General features: G+C 50.0%; 14 protein-coding genes across 14 annotated transcripts; 9 read left to right on the top strand and 5 right to left on the bottom strand.

Moving 5' to 3' along the window:
* Positions 1–26: 26 nt before the first annotated feature.
* On the bottom strand, positions 27–1,033 carry I303_107919 (uncharacterized protein; the record flags this gene model as incomplete). The annotated part of the gene is made up of 4 exons (XM_065969706.1): positions 27–102; positions 164–466; positions 580–679; positions 877–1,033. 4 exons carry the CDS (start codon positions 1,031–1,033, stop codon positions 27–29), a joined length of 636 nt encoding a protein of 211 aa, XP_065825778.1.
* A 556-nt stretch (positions 1,034–1,589) lies between these two features.
* I303_107918 (uncharacterized protein) lies at positions 1,590–3,184 on the bottom strand (the record flags this gene model as incomplete). The annotated part of the gene is made up of 3 exons (XM_065969705.1): positions 1,590–1,688; positions 1,942–2,825; positions 2,965–3,184. 3 exons carry the CDS (start codon positions 3,182–3,184, stop codon positions 1,590–1,592), a joined length of 1,203 nt encoding a protein of 400 aa, XP_065825777.1.
* Positions 3,185–3,391: 207 nt separating this feature from the next.
* I303_107917 (uncharacterized protein) lies at positions 3,392–3,849 on the top strand (the record flags this gene model as incomplete). The annotated part of the gene is made up of 2 exons (XM_018411176.2): positions 3,392–3,655; positions 3,706–3,849. 2 exons carry the CDS (start codon positions 3,392–3,394, stop codon positions 3,847–3,849), a joined length of 408 nt encoding a protein of 135 aa, XP_018259844.2.
* Positions 3,850–3,893: 44 nt separating this feature from the next.
* On the top strand, positions 3,894–4,383 carry I303_107916 (uncharacterized protein; the record flags this gene model as incomplete). The annotated part of the gene is made up of 2 exons (XM_065969704.1): positions 3,894–4,126; positions 4,176–4,383. 2 exons carry the CDS (start codon positions 3,894–3,896, stop codon positions 4,381–4,383), a joined length of 441 nt encoding a protein of 146 aa, XP_065825776.1.
* Positions 4,384–4,628: 245 nt separating this feature from the next.
* Positions 4,629–5,108, top strand: I303_107915 (uncharacterized protein; the record flags this gene model as incomplete). The annotated part of the gene is made up of 1 exon (XM_065969703.1): positions 4,629–5,108. The coding sequence occupies one exon, from the start codon at positions 4,629–4,631 to the stop codon at positions 5,106–5,108; it is 480 nt and encodes a 159-aa protein (XP_065825775.1).
* Positions 5,109–5,157: 49 nt separating this feature from the next.
* Positions 5,158–6,150, top strand: I303_107914 (uncharacterized protein; the record flags this gene model as incomplete). The annotated part of the gene is made up of 3 exons (XM_018411175.2): positions 5,158–5,234; positions 5,277–5,832; positions 5,887–6,150. The coding sequence occupies 3 exons, from the start codon at positions 5,158–5,160 to the stop codon at positions 6,148–6,150; spliced, it is 897 nt and encodes a 298-aa protein (XP_018259843.2).
* A 445-nt stretch (positions 6,151–6,595) lies between these two features.
* On the top strand, positions 6,596–7,777 carry I303_107913 (uncharacterized protein; the record flags this gene model as incomplete). Its single annotated transcript, XM_018411174.1, has 3 exons — positions 6,596–7,212; positions 7,311–7,602; positions 7,673–7,777. The coding sequence occupies 3 exons, from the start codon at positions 6,596–6,598 to the stop codon at positions 7,775–7,777; spliced, it is 1,014 nt and encodes a 337-aa protein (XP_018259842.1).
* Positions 7,778–7,812: 35 nt separating this feature from the next.
* On the bottom strand, positions 7,813–9,509 carry I303_107912 (eukaryotic translation initiation factor 3 subunit E; the record flags this gene model as incomplete). Its single annotated transcript, XM_018411173.1, has 6 exons — positions 7,813–8,034; positions 8,092–8,200; positions 8,252–8,973; positions 9,028–9,268; positions 9,332–9,429; positions 9,486–9,509. 6 exons carry the CDS (start codon positions 9,507–9,509, stop codon positions 7,813–7,815), a joined length of 1,416 nt encoding a protein of 471 aa, XP_018259841.1.
* Positions 9,510–10,205: 696 nt separating this feature from the next.
* I303_107911 (uncharacterized protein) lies at positions 10,206–12,484 on the top strand (the record flags this gene model as incomplete). Its single annotated transcript, XM_018411172.1, has 6 exons — positions 10,206–10,338; positions 10,406–10,561; positions 10,616–11,534; positions 11,589–11,694; positions 11,747–11,903; positions 11,961–12,484. 6 exons carry the CDS (start codon positions 10,206–10,208, stop codon positions 12,482–12,484), a joined length of 1,995 nt encoding a protein of 664 aa, XP_018259840.1.
* A 449-nt stretch (positions 12,485–12,933) lies between these two features.
* Positions 12,934–14,606, bottom strand: I303_107910 (uncharacterized protein; the record flags this gene model as incomplete). Its single annotated transcript, XM_018411171.1, has 6 exons — positions 12,934–13,296; positions 13,351–13,650; positions 13,764–13,863; positions 13,931–14,010; positions 14,073–14,179; positions 14,228–14,606. 6 exons carry the CDS (start codon positions 14,604–14,606, stop codon positions 12,934–12,936), a joined length of 1,329 nt encoding a protein of 442 aa, XP_018259839.1.
* Positions 14,607–15,005: 399 nt separating this feature from the next.
* I303_107909 (uncharacterized protein) lies at positions 15,006–16,134 on the top strand (the record flags this gene model as incomplete). Its single annotated transcript, XM_018411170.1, has 6 exons — positions 15,006–15,038; positions 15,142–15,251; positions 15,301–15,608; positions 15,670–15,870; positions 15,922–16,009; positions 16,062–16,134. 6 exons carry the CDS (start codon positions 15,006–15,008, stop codon positions 16,132–16,134), a joined length of 813 nt encoding a protein of 270 aa, XP_018259838.1.
* A 271-nt stretch (positions 16,135–16,405) lies between these two features.
* I303_107908 (uncharacterized protein) lies at positions 16,406–17,745 on the bottom strand (the record flags this gene model as incomplete). The annotated part of the gene is made up of 10 exons (XM_018411169.1): positions 16,406–16,710; positions 16,773–16,932; positions 16,999–17,053; positions 17,118–17,133; positions 17,205–17,249; positions 17,305–17,338; positions 17,391–17,449; positions 17,509–17,525; positions 17,577–17,605; positions 17,686–17,745. The coding sequence occupies 10 exons, from the start codon at positions 17,743–17,745 to the stop codon at positions 16,406–16,408; spliced, it is 780 nt and encodes a 259-aa protein (XP_018259837.1).
* A 717-nt stretch (positions 17,746–18,462) lies between these two features.
* On the top strand, positions 18,463–22,498 carry I303_107907 (uncharacterized protein; the record flags this gene model as incomplete). Its single annotated transcript, XM_065969702.1, has 18 exons — positions 18,463–18,639; positions 18,690–18,831; positions 18,889–19,101; positions 19,157–19,177; positions 19,230–19,252; positions 19,307–19,375; positions 19,423–19,507; positions 19,559–19,749; positions 19,801–19,951; positions 20,003–20,217; positions 20,270–20,368; positions 20,412–20,505; positions 20,567–20,788; positions 20,843–21,001; positions 21,054–21,160; positions 21,209–21,329; positions 21,381–21,733; positions 21,785–22,498. The coding sequence occupies 18 exons, from the start codon at positions 18,463–18,465 to the stop codon at positions 22,496–22,498; spliced, it is 3,156 nt and encodes a 1,051-aa protein (XP_065825774.1).
* A 297-nt stretch (positions 22,499–22,795) lies between these two features.
* Positions 22,796–23,762, top strand: I303_107906 (uncharacterized protein; the record flags this gene model as incomplete). Its single annotated transcript, XM_018411167.1, has 4 exons — positions 22,796–23,073; positions 23,138–23,458; positions 23,513–23,556; positions 23,680–23,762. 4 exons carry the CDS (start codon positions 22,796–22,798, stop codon positions 23,760–23,762), a joined length of 726 nt encoding a protein of 241 aa, XP_018259835.1.
* Between the last annotated feature and the right edge of the window lie 899 nt (positions 23,763–24,661).

The following is a 24,661-nucleotide window of genomic DNA, read 5'->3' as shown; positions in this document are numbered from 1 at the left end:
TGCATGTTTTACAATACACAGATCCACTAGAGCCACAAGAATCGCTTGAAAGCATAATCCATTTTGTCTAGAATAGAAGTGGACGATTCGGCCTCGGCCAAACTGGTTAAGCCATTCAGCTCCAACCCCATACTCGCGAGTAGATACTGCAAGTGCTGCTTACCTCACGATATCCTTCTGTACAACGAGATCTTCCGTTTTGTACACCTCAGCAATCTGCTCAACAACGTGATTGACCATCTCTTGACATGTTCCATCTTCTCCCGTATGACCAGGCATCGCTTTGAAAGCGTAAAATTCGGTGATATCCGGGTTGATACTTGCATGTTCTACCGAGGGTTGAGGCGTTTCGGGCGCAGTCTGAGGAACAGAGGGCAGCTTGTTGCGTAAGGAGTATGTGCTATACCTCGTCGACTCGTTTGTCGGCGAGAAATTGATGACAAAGCCGTAATTCTTCGCATGTAAGCTAAAGTCTAAGAATTACTTTACTCACTTCTTTCGGATCACGACTCGCTTCCTGCAATGTGGACAAGATATATGCGCCTAATAATCAGCTCATATCTTTGCCGTGCGACTCACCTTTCTGCACCGACGTAATAGAGTTTAACGGGATTCGAGTGAATTCCATGACCTTTTCGAGCGAGTAATTGAAGGAGACAACATATATCGCCTCTCGAGTCTGCTTGTCAGCGAATTCCGAATCGGGAGTGACTCACAAGAAGCAGCACCTTCTCTTCCAGCCCGGGACTTATCCTTACACTGCGGGATTCTGGTGACAGAAGCGTCCATCCGCCTAGACGCTCTTCGCCGTCGCTCAGAACTCGTGCAGAACAAGTTTCGACTGTCGTCAGCCCGGTCCCAATATTGTGAACTCACTGGCCACCGCCCGTATCCTGGACAGCTTGACCACACTCGCAGCGTCGGCACTGGTCATAGTCTCCAAAAATTCGCTGAAGACGGATAGATTTCGATGGCCCAATAAGAAGGTGATAACCGCTTGAGCGAAGAAATCGGATACCGCGCCGTAGAACATCCGGCTGATCGAGCTCACACCGTCGTGCAGCTGCTGTTCAGCTACGAATATTTCAGAAGTAACGTACCATTCCGCTGAGATCTCTCTTGCCCGTTCGGACGAAGTCGCCCTTCAGAGCCGAGGTATGCGCATAGCATAGACTGATCGTATCGCCATTGTTTGCCCAGACTGGACATAAGCCTCGAATTGTCTCCTGAGGCACTCACTATCGTTGAACACGTTTTCAACCGTCGGACCATCTGCATGCAAGCCCAGCTGTGTGAGCATGTTGGTCAGAACTCTCCGAGCGAGAGCCGATTGCACCACATTTGTCCGATCGAGACAATCGATGCAGCTGTCCATCAGCGGGGTCCCAATCTGATAGACTCACTTTGTCCTGAATGCGCCTTCCTGCTCTCGTATGGCTTCACCTTGCAGCGTCCACAGGTAGCCCATGGACCCGAGGTCGACCGAATCTACTAACTCCGATATGTTTTCCCATTTCATCCCGTGACATTTTGCATGAAAGTCGAAGCCAGTGTACCTGTATGTCAGCTGGATCCGAGAGCCAATGAACTCACTTGACGTCCTTCCGCTCGAGAGATTCTACCAGGTCGCGATAACCGTTCGTGACAACGGCTTCCTTGCCTTCTTGTTCAGATAGATTGATGATGGTCTGTACATCAGCCATTTTCGCTCTAATCAGCACTCACGATTAGGCCATAGCGGGTCGTCAGATCGTTGAAATGCAAGGTCGCCACTGCATACGACTGGTCTACCGGTTCATTAAGCACAGGAGGCGGTTTCATAGAGTAAGGCGATTGTGACCATCGGAGGGGAATCGAGCCTCGCACTTGTACAAAACTGAACAACGAGGATTTGCCCTCGACCTAGGCGTGTAAGCTGATGCCGAGTTGGGGCTAACTCACCTTGGCTCTGACTATCATTTCCGTCTCAACCATATTTGCTACATGACCCTCGTCATCTATGCCGCGTCGCTGATACCTCAGGCCGGCTCTGTCTCTACTCCTCCGCGAGATGACTACCAGATCCACAGGGACTACTCCAAGCGATTTTGTCGGTTCCAGTGGATTAGGTGGGATTGGTATCGTGAACGAGGAAGATTGAACCCAGCCTTGCATCATCGGTATGACGTATGAATGCAACCCCAAGTCGATGAAGTCTTTCATGAGATGCTCATTCCAGAAAAAGCGTCGGTCCGTCCTTCGCCATAATGGTACTTGGATATCTGGTTCGACAAACTCATCATCGTATATACTATGCCTGGGAAGGGTACTTGCAGGTGAAGGAGGGAATAGCGATCCATCTTTTTCAATGAGATCGGTAAGCGCGGTATGAGAAGCCGTCCTCTGAGCTAATATCTTGCGTTTGCGCTGAAGGAAATGTGTGAGGTCGAAGTCGTATGAGAAGGAAAAACCATTGCTGAATTCGCGGATAATTTGACGGATGATCTTGGCCTCGAGCTCTTCCCGTTGCGGAGGATCGTTCGGTAATGGTTCAGCGGTTTTGGGATCATTCGGTTGCTTTTTACGTAGCTTAGGCATGAACTTGGTCCATTCTCGAGATTTGGCGGGTAAGGGGGTCTCATCGGCTTCGGGAGCCTCTTCATCGTCGGAAGAAGACGAATCGGATGAATCCTTGTTTGCCGCAGCAGTCCGTAGCGGTAATGCTAAACTCCAGCGTGATTTGCTCTTGGGTTGACGGGAGATCTGAATATCCAACAATCGTTTGTGTGCCTTGACGGCGAGGTCGCGACTCAAAGGTATTGCATGTATGTCCTCCAAAGTGTACACTTCGTGAGAGCTTGACGATTCGTTCCGAGACTCGTCATGGACATCATGTGCAGGGAATAAGGGGAAGGCGGTGCGGGGTAAGAAGACGAGTAGGTAGGCGGCTGCTGGTCAGCTCACTTTCATGATACTATAACTCACCATCCCATAGTCGCACGATTCCGAGTATTCCACCTAGAACCACTTCACCTGGCTCGCAATCGAACGTTTCGACTTTTCCCTTGACTCCCCATCTGATCAGAACTCCCTCTCCGTTCTCGGGTGACAGAGCCACGCCGTCATCAACGATGCTGAGCTTGATGTGACGATGCAGACGCGGCGGAAGCGGTGGTACGGTGAATCTGGGCGGTAACGTCGTCATGTCCGAACGCGAGTGCTGCAAGAGAATACAAAGTGAACGACAACAGACTAAAACAATGTTTGGGATGTTTCAAAGGAAGGACGGAAGGACAACCTCCACCTGAAGGGTGATCGATGTTATTACAGTACCTGGAGAAATGACGTATAACCGAGATGCAGCATTATGGTCCTTCTTACTCTTGTTACTACCCGTCCATTCCTTCACGCCATGCCTCGTCCCAGCCCGCAGAAGATAACAAGGGTGTATAATGTCCTGGCCGAACGAGAGTACGCTAGGCAACAAGCCAGTCAGGCTGCGAGACCGTCAACCCAGCAAGCATTCTATTCAGTCAGAAATTCCGTTCAGCATCCACGCGACAATCGATACCGAAATATCTATGCTTACGACCGCACGGCGGTCAAGGTCAACGGGAAATACCTGAATGCGAATGTCATTACGGATGGCAAGGGCGGTGTATGGATAGCTGCGCAGGTGAGTTTTCAGCTGTAATCAGGGTATTCAGCTGAAGGTGCATGTAACAGGCTCCAACGCCCAGCACATTTGACACCTTCTTTCAAGCACTATATTCAGGCTCGGCGACGGGAAAAAACAGCAAGCATGTCATACTGGTACAATTGACCGGCTTCCAGGAGAGCGGTATGCTGAAAGCGCATCCATATCTGTAAGTCCCCGCAGTTGAGGTCTTAGGCTTACAAGCAGCGATCACGCCATGGTCGACTTACCGATAAAACCTCTGAAGCAAACAAGAGACGATGCGATGTCCACCGATATTTCCGAGCTAACGATTGGGGAGACTGACCCGGTGACACTGATACATTATCACTTCGATTCTTGGCCCGATCATGGCGTACCGGAAGGCAAAGCCGTCCAGGCGCTGAGCCAGCTGGTGGACGCGGTAGAACAAAGGAGGCAAAGTCTGGACTGTGAAGTATGGATACATTGGTGAGTGGCTTTCCCGCAGAAGGCTCTAATCTGCTAACGATGTACATAGCTCGGCGGGAGTCGGCAGGACTGGCACTTTCATCACACTATCATCGCTACGACGACCAGGCAAGGTAGTCAGGGATTCCCCTTTAGAGCCTCTGCCGAAAGATTTGGCCGACGATCCTGTAGCCGTGACCGTAGATACTATCAGAGAGTGCAGAGCGATACTAGTGCAGACTCCGGAGCAGCTCCAGCTGATATACGAGATGCAGTAGGATTTTTTAGATTAATATGTAGACGATCTTAGATGGTATCTTATGCATTCTGTTGCTTGTGACACGGGAATAACCGGTGTGAGGTGATCTCCCACGGTGGTTTGCAACGATATATCCCGAGATTCATTGGGCGATCATCCAAAATCCCAAAAAGTTGAAACAACCATCTCCTGCTCACTAAATATTTGATAATTCGCACCATCACCTGCATACACGTCACCTAAATCCCCCTCACCTCGCTCAAAATGGCTTCGGCCGGTCTGCCAAGAGGGCTCTGGGCTTCTTTCCGCTCATCAATCTCGCCTCTCGCCTCTCGATCCTCACACTCTTCCATCGCCTCTACCTCCACCGTCCGGGCTTTCTCCTCATCTTCAGCTCAATCGCTTCGATACGCAACCCCAAGACCCCAACCATTCAAGCTCCCTTACTTCACTCCTTCATCTCGATCGACCTTCTTCTATCCCTCTCACACCTTCACTTTCCCTCGTTCGCTCACCACCTCACCCGCAATACCAGAAATCCCTCGATCGCTGCCATACTGGTTATACGGCTGTTCAGCTTTGGTCTTCGGAATAGTGGTGATCGGCGGCGTCACTCGTCTTACAGAATCGGGGCTCAGTATTGTGGAGTGGAAGCCTTTCAAGGGCATATTGCCTCCCATCACTGCTGCAGAATGGGAAGCAGAGTGGGAGAAGTACCGTATTTCCCCTGAGGGTATCATGTGAGTTGCGACTTGAAAGGGATTTGAGCTGATGAGTTAGGATGAATTCGAAAATGGATATGCACGAGTTCAAGAAAATCTTCTACATGGAATGGGGACATCGTATAGCTGGCCGAGCACTTGGATTATTGTGAGTTTCCCATCAAGGTAGCCACTCGCTAACTTCCGATAGATTCGTTATTCCCGCTGCGTACTATACCATCCGATATAAACTCCCGAAGCCTATACCTGCGAAACTTGCGCTCATCGGTCTGGGGATCGGATTCCAAGGGTTCTTAGGATGGTGGATGGTCAAATCAGGTCTAGAACAGGAGATCATCGACACCAACTCCGTGCCTCGTGTTTCACAATATCGACTTGCCGCTCACCTCACGGCTGCATTCTTACTGTACCTTGGTATGCTTTCGACCGCCATCGGCATACAACGAGATATAAAATTGCTAAAGAACCCGAACATCCTCTCCCAATTGACTTTACCGTCTGTCAAGCGATTCCGGGGTATGGTTCACGGCGCGGGTATGATGGTCTTCCTCACTGCGGTCACTGGAGCCTTTGTCGCTGGTCTGGATGCTGGTCTGGTCTACAACGAGTGGCCTACGATGGGTGACGGTTTAGTGCCTCCCAGTAATGAGCTCATGGACCCTCATTACACTCGAGGCGGTACAAAGTCCATCTGGAGAAATATCACCGAGAATCCGGTGACTGCGCAATTTGACCATCGTATGCTGGTAAGTCGGTCCTCTCTTTGGAACGAACGCGAACAAATGCTAAATCGAATGTAGGCGTATACAACATTCAGTCTGGTTGTCTCCCTCCCGTTCATAGCTAGAAAAGTTCCATTTACAGCCACTCGACGCCTGGCTGGCCTGACTGCTGCTGCCGCCGTTACCCAAGTGACACTGGGTATCACGACTCTTCTATACCTCGTCCCCATACCTCTCGCTGCGATGCATCAAGCAGGCAGTGTGGTCCTTCTCACCTGTATCATGGCTTTGGGCGGATCATTGCGGAGACCAAGTCGTATGCTGAGGCATCTACGTAGATAAACCTCATACATTCTTACATTCATTCTGTCAGTTGTACTATACCCATTGCATGCATTCCCACTTCCACTTCTCAAGATGTCTAAATATCATGGTCTTGCCAATATGGATGAAGGTGATGTTAACTCATACTGCTGTCTCATCGATAATTGCCATACAATCGGTGATTCCAGGAATTAGGGCGGGCGATTACGAAACTTCCAGTGAGCCGATTAGAAGGGCGGGAAATTTATCCAAGGACGATTAGGATTTTATCCTAATGGTCCCGATGCTCTTTCGCTTTTCCGGGATGATCATTCGCTAACTGAAAGTGTCAAATATCATTCCATTCAATCTACTTGGATTCAAAGCCTCAAGCAGAAAGCATTAGAAAGGGCAGTAGCTCACAATAGTCACATCGTCTAGTCCCCTAACTACTTGGAAACGCCTCTCGAAGGCATACATTATCATGGGCCGATCTAAGCCTCGCACGAATAAACGACCACCTCCTAAACCTCGTCTTGCCAATGCCAACTCCCTCAGCAACCCCAACAACCTACAATACTCTCCCAACAACACCGGCGTGATCGACGATCTCAACCTGAGTCTGGGCGGAGCAGCAGCATCAGCGGTGAACGATGACTTCTCAGCGGCTTTATCGAATTGGTCGGCCAACGCTCTGGGGAGATTGGATAATATACCCAAGCTCACGCAAAGTCAACTGACAGCGTTGACCGGAGCAGCAGCGGGAATAGGAGAGGCTAATTTCCTTGCGAACCCCTCGAATATCCCTCCGCAGAGTTATAATCCGAATTTGCCCATCGACTTGCCCGCCAGTTTAGCCGCTCTGTTCGAAGCGAAATTGACGTTGGATAGGGAGAAAGCGAAATTGCTCAGAATGCAACAGGAGTTGAAGGGACAAAAAGAAGAACAGCACGAATTGGTGATGGGACATCATGCTCTCCAACAGCAAACTCAAGCACATGGAAACGGGAACGGGAATGGACTGACTCAAGCACAATTGCAATCGGGCAGAATGAAGGGCAAAGCTGTGGCGCTTGTAGAGGAGGAGTGCACTTGTGGAAGGTGAGTAATATCGATTTCCGTCGGTCGACCTCCCCACGATCGATCTTATTGAAGACGCTCAGCTGATTCCTCGGATTGCGATTGATGATACGACGCAGGAATCACGCGTACCCACCATCTGAACACTCGGAGTGCGAGTATGAATGTGAAGAAGACTGCGATTGTGATTGTCATTCGTACATAGACGAATACGACGACGAGCATGAGCACGAGTACGAGTATGAACATGATCACGATCACGATCACGATCACGAGCAACACCACCATCATCACCACCACCACCATCACGACCACGCCCATCATCATGACTACGAGCATACTTGCGATCATGAGTACGATGACGAAGAGGATCCACCGAAAAGACCCTTGGCGGAGGATCCTGAAAGACTGGTAAGCAGTGATCCGACTTCAGGCGAGTCGATGATTTTGCTGATCCGATTGTGCTTTGTTCCTACTCCAGGACGAGACGGTACGCGAGCTATTCAATTGGATCAAAGCGGTAGTATGGACCATAGAGCAAGCTGCTATAGTCTCAGGTCGGCGGAATTGGAGTCAACCTAAATGATATGTACATGTGCATCGTCTACATCTACATCTAGTCTATGCTGCAACCTCTTCTCTCGCTGGTGCTCCGCCTCTCGGTCTGCCACCTCTGCCCCCTCGTCCGCCCCTCTCGCCCCTCTCGCCACGTTCCGGTCGTTCTCCGCCTCCGCTACTCTGCATGGCAAATTGGATGGCTTGTGATCGGAAGGCGAGACCTCGGGTCGTTTCGATAAGCGTTGCGGTCGGTGTAGCGTGTGGTCGGGTTATGTGCAGCATGTTCTGTAGGAAGGCCAGTGTCAGCTTCAATGGGCGACTTGCTCATCATTTATCACTCACCTCTTTCAAGTCGATCTTCGCCTCCACGCCCATTCGAGAGTCTCTGATCAAGTTCACAATCCATTTCTCTCCCTCTTCGTTGGACAAGTTGAGCGTTTTAGACAGTTGTCTACAGCAGAAGTTAGCCGGAGTCCTCCTTCAATAGTGACGTTGCACATACCCAATATCTATCCTTCGATGTATCCTGCAATACAGCTCACTTATCAACCATCTAGCGTTCTCCACGAATTCATCTGCAAATCCAGAAAGGAAGAAGTCTGATCGGACCACGTTCTCCGCGACTGTCAGTCGTTGTTGAGCTTGATTCAGGTCGAAATCGGCGAATAAGTCTTTCAAGAATCCGGTGATAGGATCGGAATATTGGTATTCCTCCATTTGAACGATCTTCGTCAACTCTTTGACGTGATCCCTGTTTCCTCTGGTCCCTGCAGGCTTCGGGGCTCGACGAGAGATAACGGCGGCAGCAACGAGGTATCGAAGAAGATGAGGACAAGAGGTTTGGATGGTGTTGAGGTAAGCGGGCGAGAGGAACATCTCTAATAATCCTTGACATCCTTGGCCTTCTCCCAAGTTGAAGAAGACGAATAACGACCAGTGGAGTAACCATGTTCTAGCTTGTAGTTGGGCGAGAGGCTTGGCCATCGATGTGCCGTGGGGGTTATCGATTGCGTCCCGTAAATCCTTGATTTCCGTCAATGCAGCATCCCATTCTCCAGATAAGATGTTCGACGATAATTTACCCCAATGAGCCGATATGTTGAGGTCGAGAGAGGGTGAGAAGATCAAGAAGTGGTAGAGGAAGTTGGCAGCTGGCGCGTATGCACCGAGAGTGTATTGATATTGACCGAAGTGGTACAACGCGTTTATTTGATCGATGTTGATCTGTCATGAATTTGTCAGCCGAGAACGTTCAAACACTCTTCATCTGATACCCACGTTGTACTCTGACTTCAGTAAGTCCAAATTCTTATCCTTATCCACACCGCTCCTCAATTTGGCAACGGCATCTGGGTCCTCTATCACCTTCATAACCGGTTGAGCCTTCTCTTGCAATTCCTGGTATCTAGCTGTGGCCTCCTCCCGCAACTTCGCAAAATCCCTCGACTCCCCAGCTCCAGCCTGTTCGTGCAATGACTCCACGTAGTCCACCATGTTGGTCCCTTTAACGAGGTCATATCTGTTGCAATGTCAGCACGATGTCGTTCCTTACGCTGTCACATAAGAAGGTAGATAGACTGACTGAGCTTTTGCTAATTGTTCGGCAGGATAGATAGCGACGTCGGACAAGTGGTTGAGTAAGGGGATGGCGAGATGTCGGTCAAGATGCGGGATGAGTTTCTAGACTCAAAGCATCAGCATAAGGTTTATCCAGATGATAGATTTTGTTGACATACTTGGGTGAGGTCGTATTCGGCCATTTTGAGGGCGGTCTGGTAGGTAATTCCGAACTTTTGCAAGTATTTTCAAGGGGAGGTAGGGATGGTCTGTCGACAGTCTGGCAGGAGAAGCTACGTATCTGCGACTTGTGACCTTTTGATGCGTGCTCTTTCAACAGAATGATGTCTGCTGACGATCCAACCTTGATGAAACCTCTGCGAACAAACGAACAATGAACGACCCGCACGAAGCAACTTGGAAATATTATCTCCGTATCACCGAGAAAAGCTGTCGTGTGGCAGACAAAGGGCTATTCGGCGACCGCCGTCAAGGAGTGTGCCTGGCTTCGTCATTTCAAGAGATAAAACAAACGTGGATGAATCATTGGATGCGATTAGATAGCACGTTCCACATCATCTTCTCGTTCTTGTGCACCGGCATCACTCGTACTCGTCCCTCCGAAGCACAACAGCGAAATGTCTCGTCCCGGTTCCTGATGACCCTGATGTACTTCATGACGGATTGTCTTGGCATTCCACAAACAGACCAACCAGAACTTTACTAACTTACCCCGCCGTATGAACGTGTGAGGTTCACAGCGTGGGCTCTTCATCACTATTTTCTAACAGGACATGCGCTCTGATATAAATAGCGAGGATGGGTTCTTTCGACGTCCGAGGACTTTGTACCAACCATCAAGTCCTCAAGTCTTCGACCGAAAATAACCATTGTCAACAATGGTTTACTCCGCCCTCTTGCTTGGTGCTCTCGTAGCTGTCCCAGCTTTCGGACAGACCTTCCGACGAACCGCAGCATGTCCGGATTTAGGCTGTGTGTTCCCTCCTGATCAGACCGACTTCATCGCCGGCCGTGAGTAACTAGATAACGATAAGATACCGGAAAGCTGTCCGCTGATACCAGACCGGGACCGATATAGAAACTTTTGATCTTAGAATAGAAGTCCAGGCTCCGGTAAACGGTTCGGAGGCTTACAACAATGGGACACCGGATGCCAATTTCTCCTTGAAGATCGGGGGACAAGGTGGTGATCTCGTCGACGCTGCCCAATTCTTCGGTCTCAGTGACCCAGAGGGTGAGTCGGTGGTCATTCACAACAGGTCAGGAAGGCTAACACACAATGTTTTAGTCGAGAAATACAACTTCACCTACTACGAAGACTTGTTTGCTGAGGATGCTAAAGCGCCTACTCCGGTCAATGTCCTTGCCAAATCCTACCGAAACTTGCAATTGCACAATCCCGGTACATATGAGGTAGAGCTGTCGTACAACAACGGTCAAACCACAAAAGCTACCTGGACTGTCGTACCCTTGGCCGATTGCAAGAAAGCCAAGAACGTCATTTTCTTCGTCGGAGATGGTATGGCTGGGTCTATGCTTTCTGCAGCTCGTTTGCTCGGTCATAAGACTATCAACGGTAAATACCAGAGTAAACTCGCTTTAGACGAAGCTCCAGGATACGGATCTCAAATGACCCACTCGCTCGACTCGTTCATCACCGACTCTGCCAACTCCGCTTCCGCCCTGTTCTCCGGAAAGAAGATGACCGTTAACGGATTGAATGCATACACCGACTCAACCGGAAAGGCTTACGGTGACCCCAAGGTCGAGACCATCTTCGAGATGTTCCGAAGAATCGAAGGTGGTCAAGTCGGTATCGTCTCCAAAGCTTACATTGCCGATGCTACCCCTGCCGCCGTGTGCACACACACCAGTCAACGATCTCAATACACTGCGATCATTGAACAATACCTCAACGGTGTTGCCGGTAACTACTCGTGGTTCCCTTGGGAAGGTGTTGACTTGTTGTTCGGCGGGGGTGGGGAGAACTTCCTCCCTGGACCTGGGAATGGCAATGTATCCCAATTCGACCGATGGGCCGAATACGGATACCAAGTCGGATACACCAAGACTGAGCTCGAAGCTTTCGACAACGCTCAACGAGCCCTTGCCATCTTCACTCAAGGAAACGTCAGCACCTGGCTCGACCAGAACGTCTATACCGATCTCTTGGACCTCGCCGTCACCCCTCAGGGCAAACGGGGAGCGTGAGTTTTGTCTTTCTAGCGAGATTGCACGAGCTGACGAGATTGCACCCCTAGTCGTGACCAGCCCGGACTCAAGGACATGACTCTCAAGGCTATCGACATCCTGCACACCCGAGCCAAGGAGAGAAACACCGGATTCATGCTCATGTCCGAAGCTGCCGTGAGTACAACATTCACTTGGGTGGGTACATCTCGCTGACCGCTTGCCACAGCTCATCGACAAGGAGATGCACGTTCTCGATATCGACCGAGCTCTTGGAGAAGTTCTCGAGCTTGATGATACCGTTCGAGCCACTCTCAAGCACCTCGAGGAGATCGGTGAATTGGAAGAGACCCTCATTGTAGTCACCGCCGATCATGGTCATGGATGTGAGTTGGACTCACTGCACAGTGTGCCTCAAGCACTGATCTGAAATATCAACCTAGTCGACGTGTTCGGATCCGCCGACACAAAATACCTGCAACAGCAAAACTCTGACCGATCCAAGAGAAGCGCTATCGGCACTTACCAAAACTCCGGTTTGTCCGCTTACCAAGTACCCCAAGATGTCCTTCCTACCAATCACACCATCTTCCCATCCCCTCAAGGCGACGGGTTCCCCGTCACCTGGGACCCTAGATACACCATCGCTCACGGATGGGCCGCTATCCCCGACCACAGAGAAGACTTCGAGGTCAACAAAGATCACGAACGTGTTCCTGCCGTCAAGAACACCACCGGATACTTCTTCAACCCTGAGGATAACCAACGGGGCTTCGCGATGACTGGTAACCTCGGAACTGGGGAGGGTCAAGGTGTCCATTCTCTTGTGGATGTACCTGTGTATGCCTTTGGACCGGGTCACGAGCTGTTCAGGGGTGTGATGAACTCGCCTGATCTCGCTTTCAGAGTCGCTCAGGCTTTGGATCTTGGTAGATCCTCCAACGTCACTACTTCTTACCGAAAGTGAGCGGAGGTCAAACCCACAACAACTGAAGGAGAAAGGGAGCCGCAGATATCAAGTGGTGCATTATATAATCTAAAAAGGCATGACGCATGGTCAGGTAATGCCAAACAGTACAACATCAACAAATATAATACAGAACAGTAGATCCTAGATGAGATGCGTCATCTTGGAGTAGGAAATCTTTATAATATGAGGGGTTTTAGGGTGTTGTATGCCTATGCAACATGCACTGATAGCGGAAAGTGAATGAAAGTGTCTTCAATTTGCATTGATTTCCTCATCAGGCTCAAATAAACTGTGACAGCATCTAGGATGCATGTACGAAGAATACGTTTACATACAGGGGCACAACAAGAACAAATCACCAACGTCGAGTATAGGATCAACATTTGTCTACACACATGGATAGAGCGACAGAGCAACCCGAGTTGAGATCGAATCACACCCTCCGCTCAACGACCGTACTGATACATCCCGGGCTGTACGCCATACCCTCCCATGTTGCTTTGAGCCGCGGGATTATAAAGCCCCTGAGTGTTCCAAGCCGGATTCATCTGCGCAGATTGTGCCATCTGCGGTGCTGGCGCATATGGTTGTCCCCACGTCCTTTGATTCTGATGAAACTGGTTGTTCCACATTTGCTGGGACCACCAGATAGCATACGCCATCGTGCCCGGAGGAGCGGGTGGCCCGTTCTGACTTGTGTATGCTGACTTGGCTGTGTAGCGTGGATGATTGGGATTTAAGAATGAATCTGGGTTTTCTCTCAGGAAGGCTTCTTGGTCTTTTTGCGAGAGTCTCGAGAACGCTAATGCCTACCAGCATTGTCAGCTGACCCGGGGCTTTCCTAATTATCTGGATGGACTCACTTCACGCTCCATGATCCTCTTCTTGCGTATGAACCACATCACAGCTATTATGATTGCAACCCCGAGTATCGCTCCGGTCACGCCCAAAGCGATAGCCAACTTCTCCCCCTTTGTAGCGCTGTGCGGGTCTATCGGTAGATCACTGGGTGTGTGAGTCGAGACTTCCGCGAAGACTGTGTATGCTGATGACGGTGCGACTGGACCTGGAGAGTAGGTCGGAGCCGGTCCGATGGAGAATATTTGAGTGGAAAAGAAGGATTCTTGTTGAATGATGGGCAGGGTGCATTGGTTATTCGATGTCTATCGACAACGTCAGCCACCTCCAAGATACTCTCCAGAGATGAAAATATTGTCAGAAGGTAATATGACTAGGGATGAGGGGTATACCATCAAGACAGCATACAATAACTCACTACGTTGACCTGCATATACGTCTGATTTACCACGAACATGTACCAACCGTGTTCTAAAAAGATGAAAGGCCAGGCGATGGCATAATTCTCTGCTGTGGCTCTTCGACGACGAGCCTTATGAGCTGTTGTTCACTCTCTGACATAGGTGTCCAACAAAACCATCTCACCCGCATAATCCGTCACTTCCCACCGGGACAGCCTGTACTGACGTAGGATCTTGTGTTCCGACATTAGGAAAGACCGCAACCTGTTGACAGATTAAGCATTAACCTATATGATAGCTCACAACGGTAGAAGTTGCAGACTCACCGTGTAGTTCGGGAAGACCAGTAAAGGCTGAACAACCCTTAACCAACCTCCAGCGGTCGGAGCCGGTCTTGGAACAGGATCGACGAATCCAAAACTGTAATTCAGGCCTAGCATATTCATCAGCATGCCTCGTTATGCATAATCCACTAGCCTACCGGTGTACAGATGCGACCATGGATTAGGCATGATCATTCCCATCTTATCTGCCAAAGGTATCGGTGTGCTGGCAGGTGTCAATTTGTAGCTTTTTGTAATTGTTTCGGTCTCTGTAGGTTGCTCGTCAGGATATACAGTCGTGATCGGTGTTATGGTCACAGTGACTGTCTCGATGTCCTCCTCGGTAGGTGTAGGCTCATCTGTTACTGATGGTTCGGCTGGGTCTTCTGGTGAAGGTTCATCTTGCCGGCGGAGGATTGTCGGTGTGGGTAGAATATCGTTCAACGTTTTCGTGGCGGTCGCAGAAGCCATCTCTGCGGTGACGATGTTGGTCAAGAGTAGCGTAGCCAGAGTGTAATGTAGTCCGGATAGTAGCATCATGATTTTTGTGTGATTGTGAATGCTCATGGGACGAGACAAGAAGTAACGGTATCAGGAAGAAGCAATATACCTTTTGGCAAAGGGTCATTGCATTCTGATCAACCAACATTTTACACGCCGCCAAGAAGCAAGTTCAAAGTGATCGACCTCCACTCGAGAGGAGTTACGTAAGTTGATCCAGGAACAAAGGAAAAAAAGTATCCGCTGGGAGATTGAATGACGCAATTGGCCCTGATGCAATCAAACAACAGTCAAAGTCAACTAAAAGTCATACGACCAAAGTCCTCACTCACCCTTGACTACAAACAAAACATAAACGTTCATTCTCGTTCGCCTTCTTTATCATCATCATCTATACGTTTACTCTGATCAACTAGATTCAGTAAGGCAAGCAACATGTCAAGCATCACTGACGGTCTCATCATCAAGGTGAGTGACCTGAACTGAAAGAGCGCTTTGAGCAAACGCTGCTCTCCTCGGACACAATCCTTCGCCACCATAAACCCTTTACTGACGTATGCGTTGGTTGCAGCTAGTCAACATCGTTGTCTATGCCGTCTCGCTCGGTTCCAATGTCTACAGCGTAGCTGGACCGGAAGACATGTATGGGTCCAGTAAAGTCACATACATCACTCCATCTTAGTGAGTGGATCTCCCCTTGGAGGAACGAGGGCTGACCGTATCAATTCAGCTACGCGTTCTACGTTTGGTCCCTCATCCACCTCTTACTCCTCGGAACCATCATCTTCCAGTTCACTTCCCGAGGAAAATCAATCATCGTGGATTCGATCTCGTGGAGATTCGCCTTGCTCGGTATCTTCAATTCCGTGTACATTTTCTTCTGGTCCAGACATTGGTACATCCTTGCATTCGTTCTATCCCTCTTGGTCTCAGCGACCGTCTCTCAGATCTACTATGTCGTCAAGCGAGATCATTCCGACAAGGAGAGCTTGGGCGAAGAGGCCTTCGTCCACCTGCCTTTCTCCCTCTACCACGGGTGTGAGTTTTATGTCAACCGGTTTATTTCCGCATCCTGCAGCTGATTTCCGCTGCCTTTCAGGGACCATCGTTTTGGTCGTCTTGTCCCTCTTCGAGGCCTTCGGTGTGAACGCCCACACCCACAAAGCCGGAATCTGGACCAAGATCTTCGTCTTCCTCGCTTTTGTCTTCCTCGAGACCACCGCTGCCGCCTACGCTTTCGCCTCCAAGGAGGGTGATGCCGCTGGTGCGGCTGCCATCACTTGGGCCTTGTTTGCCATATGTAGGTGTGCGGCAATTTTTACCTGAACGAGCTAATTTACTCTTCTTTTAGTCATCCACCAAACCAGCTCCAAGTTCATCCACTGGTCGGCTTTCGCTTTCTTCCTCTTGTCCCTCTTGGCCATCATCAAGTCTCTCATGTAAGCTGTTCCTATGATAAAATGGGGGTCTGAGCTGACGTCTCGTTGACAGCTCGACTATCAGAGGTAACGGTACGCTTTTGCACGACGAAGAGCGAGCTCCACTTGTCTCTGGGTCCTCCTAAACACCGTTCGAGGGGGGGAAAGGGATGATACTGGGTCAGGGAGCAGCGGTGCACGCAGCTCCTGCAGCATCCATCAGAACAGAATGAAGGCGAAGTTGCGAGGTAGTGTTAGGAAAGGAACTACGAGTCTAGCTTGGAATGACACACGAGTTCACCGTTATGTAGATACGACGATTGATGAAATGATGCATTGTCTAGCTAGCGCGAATAATATCTAGCCGTCTACATGTCTGTCTGTCCTGGAAGGTAAGCAGACGCCTCGACTCTCATATCAAACCACTTTTATCCTCTTGCTCCGGCGCTGGCCTGATGTATTCTTGTTGGTGTTGATATTACTACCCTGACGCTTGCTTTTTTGGTTTACTGGAGCCTTGACTGGGATTGTGTCCACGCCTTCTTCTACTTGGGCAGAAGGTGCATCACGTTTCTTGCTCTGAGGTGTACTTGACCCTGTCTTTGGCTTGGGAATCGGAGTCGAAATGGATTTGCCCTTAGAATCTACCAACCCTTCCCATCCGCCTTGCGTGCCAAGCTTGACAATCGCATCAAAAGCGGCGTTTTCAACAGGTTGTACACCTGCGCTTGAGCTCATTAGCCTGTACTCGGCGATGACAGCCAGATAACGGGTGAAGACGTACTCAGTCGACCTCTATTGACTAATTGCATAGACTTTATAGCGTCTAAGCCGTCTCTACCTATATAAGAGATTTCGGACGGTAAAGCGGACGAAGAAGCTAGCGTTTTGATCAATGACAAAGTTGGAGGATACGATAAACGCTGCCGGAACTTCACGTCTACCTAGTGGATGGGATGAGCTCGGCATTGACTCGATCCTCTTGGGAGAGTTCGCTGACAATCACTCACCATGAACCAGGTCGGGTGGTCCTTGTTCGTCTTCGCGTCGAAGTACGGGTGGTCGCTATATGAGACAATGTGATCAGTAAGATGACTGGGCTCAAGTCACGTATCACACTGCAACATACGGGTCCCAAGCGGTATCTGGTCCAATGACCCACCACGTCAGCTTGACCTGATCTTCTCCGTAAATTTGGGGTTTCAGAGGAACACACAGTCTGGATATCCCTCTTTGGCTATCTCCGCAATAGCATACACACCTGAAGCAGAGGGCCATCAGCTCGAACTGCCTAGCTCCTAATGCGTGAAACTCACCAGGCGTTTTACAATTGCTGTGGTAGAATAGCACCTGTGTTCAAGATAGGTCAGCGACGAATGACGCATGCAGAGTGATAACCAACCTTGTCGCCCACTTTCATTCGCTCTTTCATGATCTTCTTCGCTTCGTGGTTCCTGACGCCTTCCCACTGGCATCGTCAGTACATCGCATAAAGCAACTTCGAGTCGAGGTCAGCGTACCATCCCATGGTGAGATACTACGATGAGTCAGCTTGGCTCTTCATCCGGATCAATGCATGTTTCCTCACCCCAGCTTCTCGAAATCGTCAACCGAGAACTGCGCGTCATGGTCAGCTCAAATGTCCTTCTGATCTGATGACATCCAGCTGAATCATGCCAGAAGTTCCGAATGCTCACCTTGACATCTTTGCCTTTGACTATCCTGGAATCCGGTTCGGCTTTCATCAGCCAAGGCATTGTGCTGGTGGGGAATTACTGAGCTTCGGTATCGGATTGCCCGACTCATGCATGTGAGATTACATGGATGGAGACTGAGCGGGGCTATGTTTCAGGTTGAATAAGGGTCTGATATGGTGGGAGATCTTTTTAGCACAGCCCCTGGTTTACGATTACCCTGAAAAACAAAAAGCAGAATCTGGACTCGGAGTCGTGCGCATCAAACTGCGTGCAGGTGGAGAAACGCGACTTATTCTAGTCACTCGAAACCCGCAACGAAACAGAAGAGAAGCGGAGTTGTCGATGCATGGCGTCGCACTCACTCGCACAGGTAGATCAGAAATTTCGCGAGAGGTAGGACATAGATACATACCTTTGAATGTTCGCATCCCCATACTTCAAAAGAGTCATCTTCCCAACAAAAGATCGACAGAAATAAATCTCAAAGAATCATCTCGACCTGAAACCACACTACCGCAATCTCCTTACCCTGATAGACCCAATACAACGGAGGGTGGTTACATCATACCCCCATCGACTTGGTCAAGTAGATTTTTCAACCACATCAATCATTGACACTCTCTTATTCAGCACACAACGAAGTCACTCGTCATCACACGACTCGCTCAAGAGTTCTCTTCAAGCTGATTTCCAAACTCAGTCACTATATCCCCTACAAACAATTATTTCACCAGACTCGCCCCGCTGTAGAGAGACCCCCTCCTGTTCCCCGTCATCATGTCGGACGTCGAAGACGCAGCCAACTCGTTGGTGGCTTCGTACAACTCGAGTTTGTCAACGGTATCAGTCAAGGCTGTAGGTTCGCAAATAGCTTTGATGGCTGCTATCTCGTTAGGGACGGTGCTGGGATTCAGTTTCTTCAGACCTCGGGAGAAGAAAGTTTATGCTCCAAAAGTGAGTATCAGCTTTCTGCAAGGGATATCGCTGACAATGGATACACTTAGATAAAATACCAACTCCCTCGACCTGCGAACCCAGCCGACGATCCGGACTATGAGCCGCCCCCTCCACCGATCTCAAACGGTTTCTTCGCTTGGTTCAGTCCAGTCATACGGTTGAAGGAGGAACAGATGATAGCGAATATCGGTGTGTAATTTCTCTTTCGTCTGTTTTGGCGTCTAAACTGATGTACGAGTGCTCCAGGTCTCGATGCAACGACGTTCCTTCGATTCCTTCGAATGCTCAGAAACATCTTCACTTGTGTTTCGATCTTGGGAGTTGCGCTCCTGGTTCTGAATGTCATCTACAACCTAAAATACGTGGACAGTAAAAGCCGAAACGCCTTGAGTCTGCTGACGATTCAGAATGTCAGCGGGGCCTGGGTGTGGCCGGCCTTGGCTGTCAGCTATATCATCAGTGAGTGATGCGATCTTGTACTCATGAGGCATGACTAATCGAGAGATTGCGATAGATGCTATTGTAATGTATTTCGGTGAGTGGCTGGTCCTCATGCCGAACGGGGGCTTCTGCTGATCTTGCTTTAGTATGGCGGAACTGGCATGCCATGGTGAGTTCGAGCAAAGGCGAATCACGACTTGCGCTGATGGATGTCGTGGGCTAGATCCAATTGCGGATGAAATGGTTCAGATCGCCTGCCTACCAAACGAAGATCTACTCCAGAACGCTAATGGTGAGCTGGATTACCGGATGAAATAAAAGCTAAATACAGACACGTAGGTCACGCAAGTGAGGAAGGATTATCGAAGCGATGAAGGATTGGTGGCCTTGATGGGATTGCTCAAGGTTGACGGGATCAAGATCGGTAAGCCACATAGGAGCCTATGAGGCGATGACTAAAGTCGACCCTTGTTAGGCCCCGAGATCGACTGCACTTCGATCGGTCGACGATTGGAAGACTTCCCGGAGATGGTGGAAGATCACAATAAAGCCGTGGCTGAGCTGGAATCGCATTTGGTAAAATACCTAAAAGATGGGAAGATGGCTTCGAAGAGACCCACCGTCAGGAAGGGCGGGTTCTTAGGGATGTGTGGGGGTGTCAAGAAGGTGCGTCGAGTTTGGGTGTCGATTGATGCCACTGGCTAATGCACCTTATAGGACGCTATCGACTACCACGCCAAGGAGATCAAATTCCTTCGAGAAAGGATCGACACCAAGCGTGCGGCCATTGATTCGCTGCTGAAGAAAGAAAGGCACGCAAGGAAGAAGGGTAACCAAGCCATGAGCCGAGTCGAGGGTGAAAACTATGGTAGGTCTTCGATTTTCCTATCGTCAATAGTGTTGCTCACCTGTCATTCAGGCTTTGTCACCTTCAAGACCATCGCTGAAGCTCATCGGATCGCCCGTGCGCATCGTGGAAAACTGAAGGAATTGTATGGCGCTCAGCTCCAACTCGCACCTATGCCTCAGGATATCGTCTGGGAGAATATTTCGAAAGATAGCGCGGAGGTGGGATCGAGACGGACTTTTGGGTTCATCTTTATTGGCATTATTTGTTTCTTCTACACTGTGCCAGTGGGTTGCATCTCTCAGCAGATGTCTGGACGGAAGGCTGACAGTATGGCAGTTGCTGGTCGTGTCCCTGCTTGCAAATTTGAGTGCTTTGACCTTATGGGTTGGATTCCTCGACACATGGAAGAATGCTGGTCAATGGGGGAACTGGACTGTGAGTTGTGAAGACGAGATGACCGTCCTGACGCTTGACTCAGTTCTCCTTGGTATCCGGTATCCTGCCGTCTGTGATATCCGCTGGGTTCGGTTACTTCCTTCCCTTCATCATGCGAAGGATTAGTAAATACCAGGGTATGTCATCCTTTCTGCCTCCTTCGCTCCTTGGGCATCGCGTACTGACCAGACCATTCAGGCGCTACGACACGATCCCGATTGGACAGGGCCGTCACTGCGCGATACTTCTTCTTCATGATCATCTGTAACTTGGTCATCTACTCGTTACTCTCCGTCGTCTACACCGCTGTGGCCACGGTGATTGTGCAGATTGGTAAACATCAGAGCGTCGGCACGATTTTCAAGAGTTTCGAGGATATCCCTGACAAGATCCAAGGGACCTATGTACAGCAGTCTACCTGTGCGTCGGTTTCATTACCATACGGTTAGGAAGATACTGATGATCCGAGTATAGATTGGCTCACTTGGCTGCCGCTGCGTGGATTCTTGGTCATCTTCGAATTGATACAGCTCATCAAGCTCGCACTGGTTTCTCTCCGAAAGTTCATGTTCTCCCATACGCCCCGAGATATCAGGGAATTGACCAAGCCAGGCTACTTTGAATACGCCATCGGTCAGTGATTTACCCTTGGAAGATGTTTGAGTGCTCATATCTGTCCCCGCAGTCATCGTTAATCTGCTATTTGTCTGCGCCGTTGGTATGATATACGCTCCTCTGGCGCCGCTGGTGGCCATCGGAGCTACGTGCGTTTTCTGGTTCTCGTCTGTCGTAGTGAGTCCATCCGTTGCTTCGATAGCGTGCGTGCTGATTGTGGTGTAGTACAAATATCAATTGCTTTACGTTTACATCTCGCGAGCCGAGAGTGGAGGTCGGATGTGGAACGTCTACGTCAACCGGCTTTTGGCATGTTGCGTCCTGATGCAGCTGTTGATGGTGTTGAGTGAGTCTTCAGATGCTAGAAGCGCGTGAGCAGTCCTAACGTGATCCCCAGCTACCGGCCTCATCAGGTCCAGATGGCTCGACTGCATCGCCGCCGCACCCCCGATCCTCATCATCATCGGCTTCAAGATCTGGGTCGCGCGAACGCTCGAGGGGAGATTCCGATACTACGCCCCAACACCTCAGGAGCTCGAGCAGGAGAGGACGTTCGCACATTCCGAGAAACGAACTAGACATTCTGAGATGGAGAAGCGGTTCCTACACCCTGCGTTGCAACAGGATAAATTGTTCACCGTTATGGTCCACAAGAGTCAAGAACAACTCGCTAGGGAGGTGCTCAGTGCTTACCCTTGGTTCGCTGGGAAACATCAACACGATGGGGTGGAGATCAAGGCTGTCCGAGAGGTGGGTCTAGTGGTGATACCTAAGCCGTGTAAGCTTACAAACGTTTTACAGGAAAATCTCGAGTACGATCCGAACAGAGACGGACCCGCAGACTCGGCTCATCAAGCAGACTGGGATGCGCGGTCGATCGCGTCGACGGAGATGCTCGGTGGATTCGGTGGTGGAAAGAGCGAATTATCGTCGGTCGGTCCGTCGCCTGGCCTCAATACCGATGGATACGGTCAATACCCATTGCCGAACATGGACTCGAACGTGCATCTGCCCATGGATAACCCGTCTTCAGACTACCTCTTGGCCATGCAGCGAGATCGCTCGGAAGACTTCAGAGACCAGCAAGCCTTACCTCCGCAGAGGAAGAACAGTCGGCCTTATCCTCTCAGTCATGCCCGAGGCAACTTGAGCGAGACCGACATTGTGGCAAGTTCTCCTTTACTGGAACATCAGCAACAGCAACCGATGTATGATGCTCCTCCGTACTCATCCCCCGGCAGCAACGTGCCATACCCGCCAAGTGCGTACACCCAACCTCCGGTCGGGTATACTCCGCCAACGATGAGGCGTACGGCTTCGGAGCAATCGGGTGATGGAGATGACATCGGAAGATATGCTACGAGGTGGGACCAAGGGGATGCTGAACGGGGCCATGGGCCTCAGGGCGACAATAGACCTAGCCCTCAGAGAGGATACAGCAATCAAAGTCAGAATGATGCTTACGGCGGCGCATGGCAGGGGCACGATAGGAGGAATCAAGGGCATGGGTGGTAAGCGCTGGTCGCTGTGTCTACGTACGGACATCGTGCATCATACATCAAATACTATATACTATGCATACTGCGCATATATCACTTGTATCGTATGTGCGACGCATCCAACGAAGAGGTGAAACCACCTTGAAGACTCTCTACACATAGCGTGTGCTTTGGGCGGATGAAGATTACGTAACACATCCGGCGACACCGTTGCCACCAAGTTGACATTTCCATCTCATTCTCTTGAATCCCTCGTCTTTTGATTGTTATTTCATCTGAACAATCGATAAAAGTTAAGATAGAACATCTCAACATGGAAGCAGAACTGTCAACATACAAAGATCAACTGGCCTACGTTAACCTCCAATTGGAATCAGATCCGAACAATGAAGGTCTCACGACGCTGAAAACGGAGCTGGTGGAGCTGATCGATCTCACCCAACAAGCGATGGGTCATCCCGCTGCGTCTTCAAGCTCATCCGCTCCTGCTACGAAAGACGCTCCCAAAGTGGATAAGGGGAAAGCAAAGGACAAAGGGGATCAGTACAAGGCTGGAATGGACTGTATGGCAAAGTACAAGGACGGGAAATGGTACGTCCGCATTTCGTCACGAAGGATAAAGTAGAGGTAGCCGACTCGACGTTATCATATACAGGTACCCGGCAAAGATCAACGCAGTGGTAGGCTCCTCAGACTCGCCCCAGTACACGATCACGTTCAAAGGCTATACAACGTCCACCAACGTGCCTCTTTCTAGTCTGAGACCGCATGACCCAAACGCGCCGATACCGAAACCTGTGGAACCTGTCAAGAGGAAGCAGGATGATTTGACTGAAAAGGAGAAGGAGAAGAAGAAGAAGAAGGGGGAGAAGTGGATGGAGAGTCAGAAGGCGAAAGCGGACGAGATCAAAGATAAGAAGAGCGCGTGGGAGAAGTTTGGGAAGAAGGCGTCGAAGAAGGGAATTCATATCTCTGGGTGCGTTGATGTGCGTTGCACGATTGATCGAGCTGACTCGTTTCTTCACGACAGACTGGAAGGGAAATCCGCCTTTAGGACGCCTGATAATCCGTTTGGTGAGTAAAAATCGTTCGGCTTTACGATTCTTAGCTGACGGCGATTTGTCCTCCTTTCAGGTCGAGGTGCGCTCGTCCCAGCTACGAGATACCGTTGCGATGGCTGATTTTTTTCCGTTACAGTCGGTGTCACCGGATCCGGGCGAGGGGTCACGGAGTACGAGAGGATGGGTAAACACAAGTTTGCGCAGGACAAAGAGGAATAGGTGGATTCGCCGCTCACAAGTCTGAGGCGCACACCTTTCATTTCCTTCATCCCCTTCAAAATATGCTTCAGCTCATATCGACTCCACTACCATCAATCTCACGCTAGGAAAGTGCGGACGATCGGACGGGAGACTGTGATCGCCACGGCCAATGCACAAGAATCTCAACTGAAAACAAAGCTCGTATATCTCCACATCCTATTTTCTTACAGCTATATCGTTCGCTGAGTCATCGATTTTATCTATCTCAGACATGCCCCGAAGGGACGCGTGAGAAAGGGTCATTGCATAAAGCGTGCGTATCGCGGTATGTGTCTCATGCATCCCATTCGTTTGCGGTGCAGAACAACATGTCAAGACACTAACAAATCATGAGGTATTTGTGTCACAAATCTCACGGCGATCATTCGGAGGAACGCGCTAAGCATAGGCATTCTTTCATCTCTGGTCTGACCTGGCGCTGACACATCATCGGGAATCAACAGCAGGATCGTGTTGCTCTCATTCTTCTGCCTCCGACATACAAATCCTCTTGTCCCGAAAGGTCATGAGTCGCAGCACATTGAACTATCACCCAGAATACCCAAAGCAGGAGCGCAACAATGTTGACGCTGCAAAACCCCCTTTGATCAGCTCAAATTGCCAAAAGGAGTTCCCGCTCGCTCGACACTTACAAATACCCCAAAACGTCAGGATTCAGGTTTTGCCCTTTGCTCCGTCCGATACCCCAGACGACATTGTCCATTACTAATACCGTTCCCACTAGTAATGTTAACAAGACGCTGATGATCCGTTCCCACCATTTCTGCTCTATGATCACCCTTGACCACGCTTCGGACCTGAGCTCTCTCCTTCCCCGTCGACGTGAAGCGTAGACGCACACAGAAATGACGAAGAGC

This window comes from Kwoniella dejecticola, chromosome 10 (assembly GCF_000512565.2).
Source record: "Kwoniella dejecticola CBS 10117 chromosome 10, complete sequence".
NCBI lineage: Eukaryota > Fungi > Basidiomycota > Tremellomycetes > Tremellales > Cryptococcaceae > Kwoniella > Kwoniella dejecticola.
The sequence above is the reverse complement of the archived record's forward strand: the minus strand, read 5'-3'. Positions and strand labels throughout refer to the sequence as shown.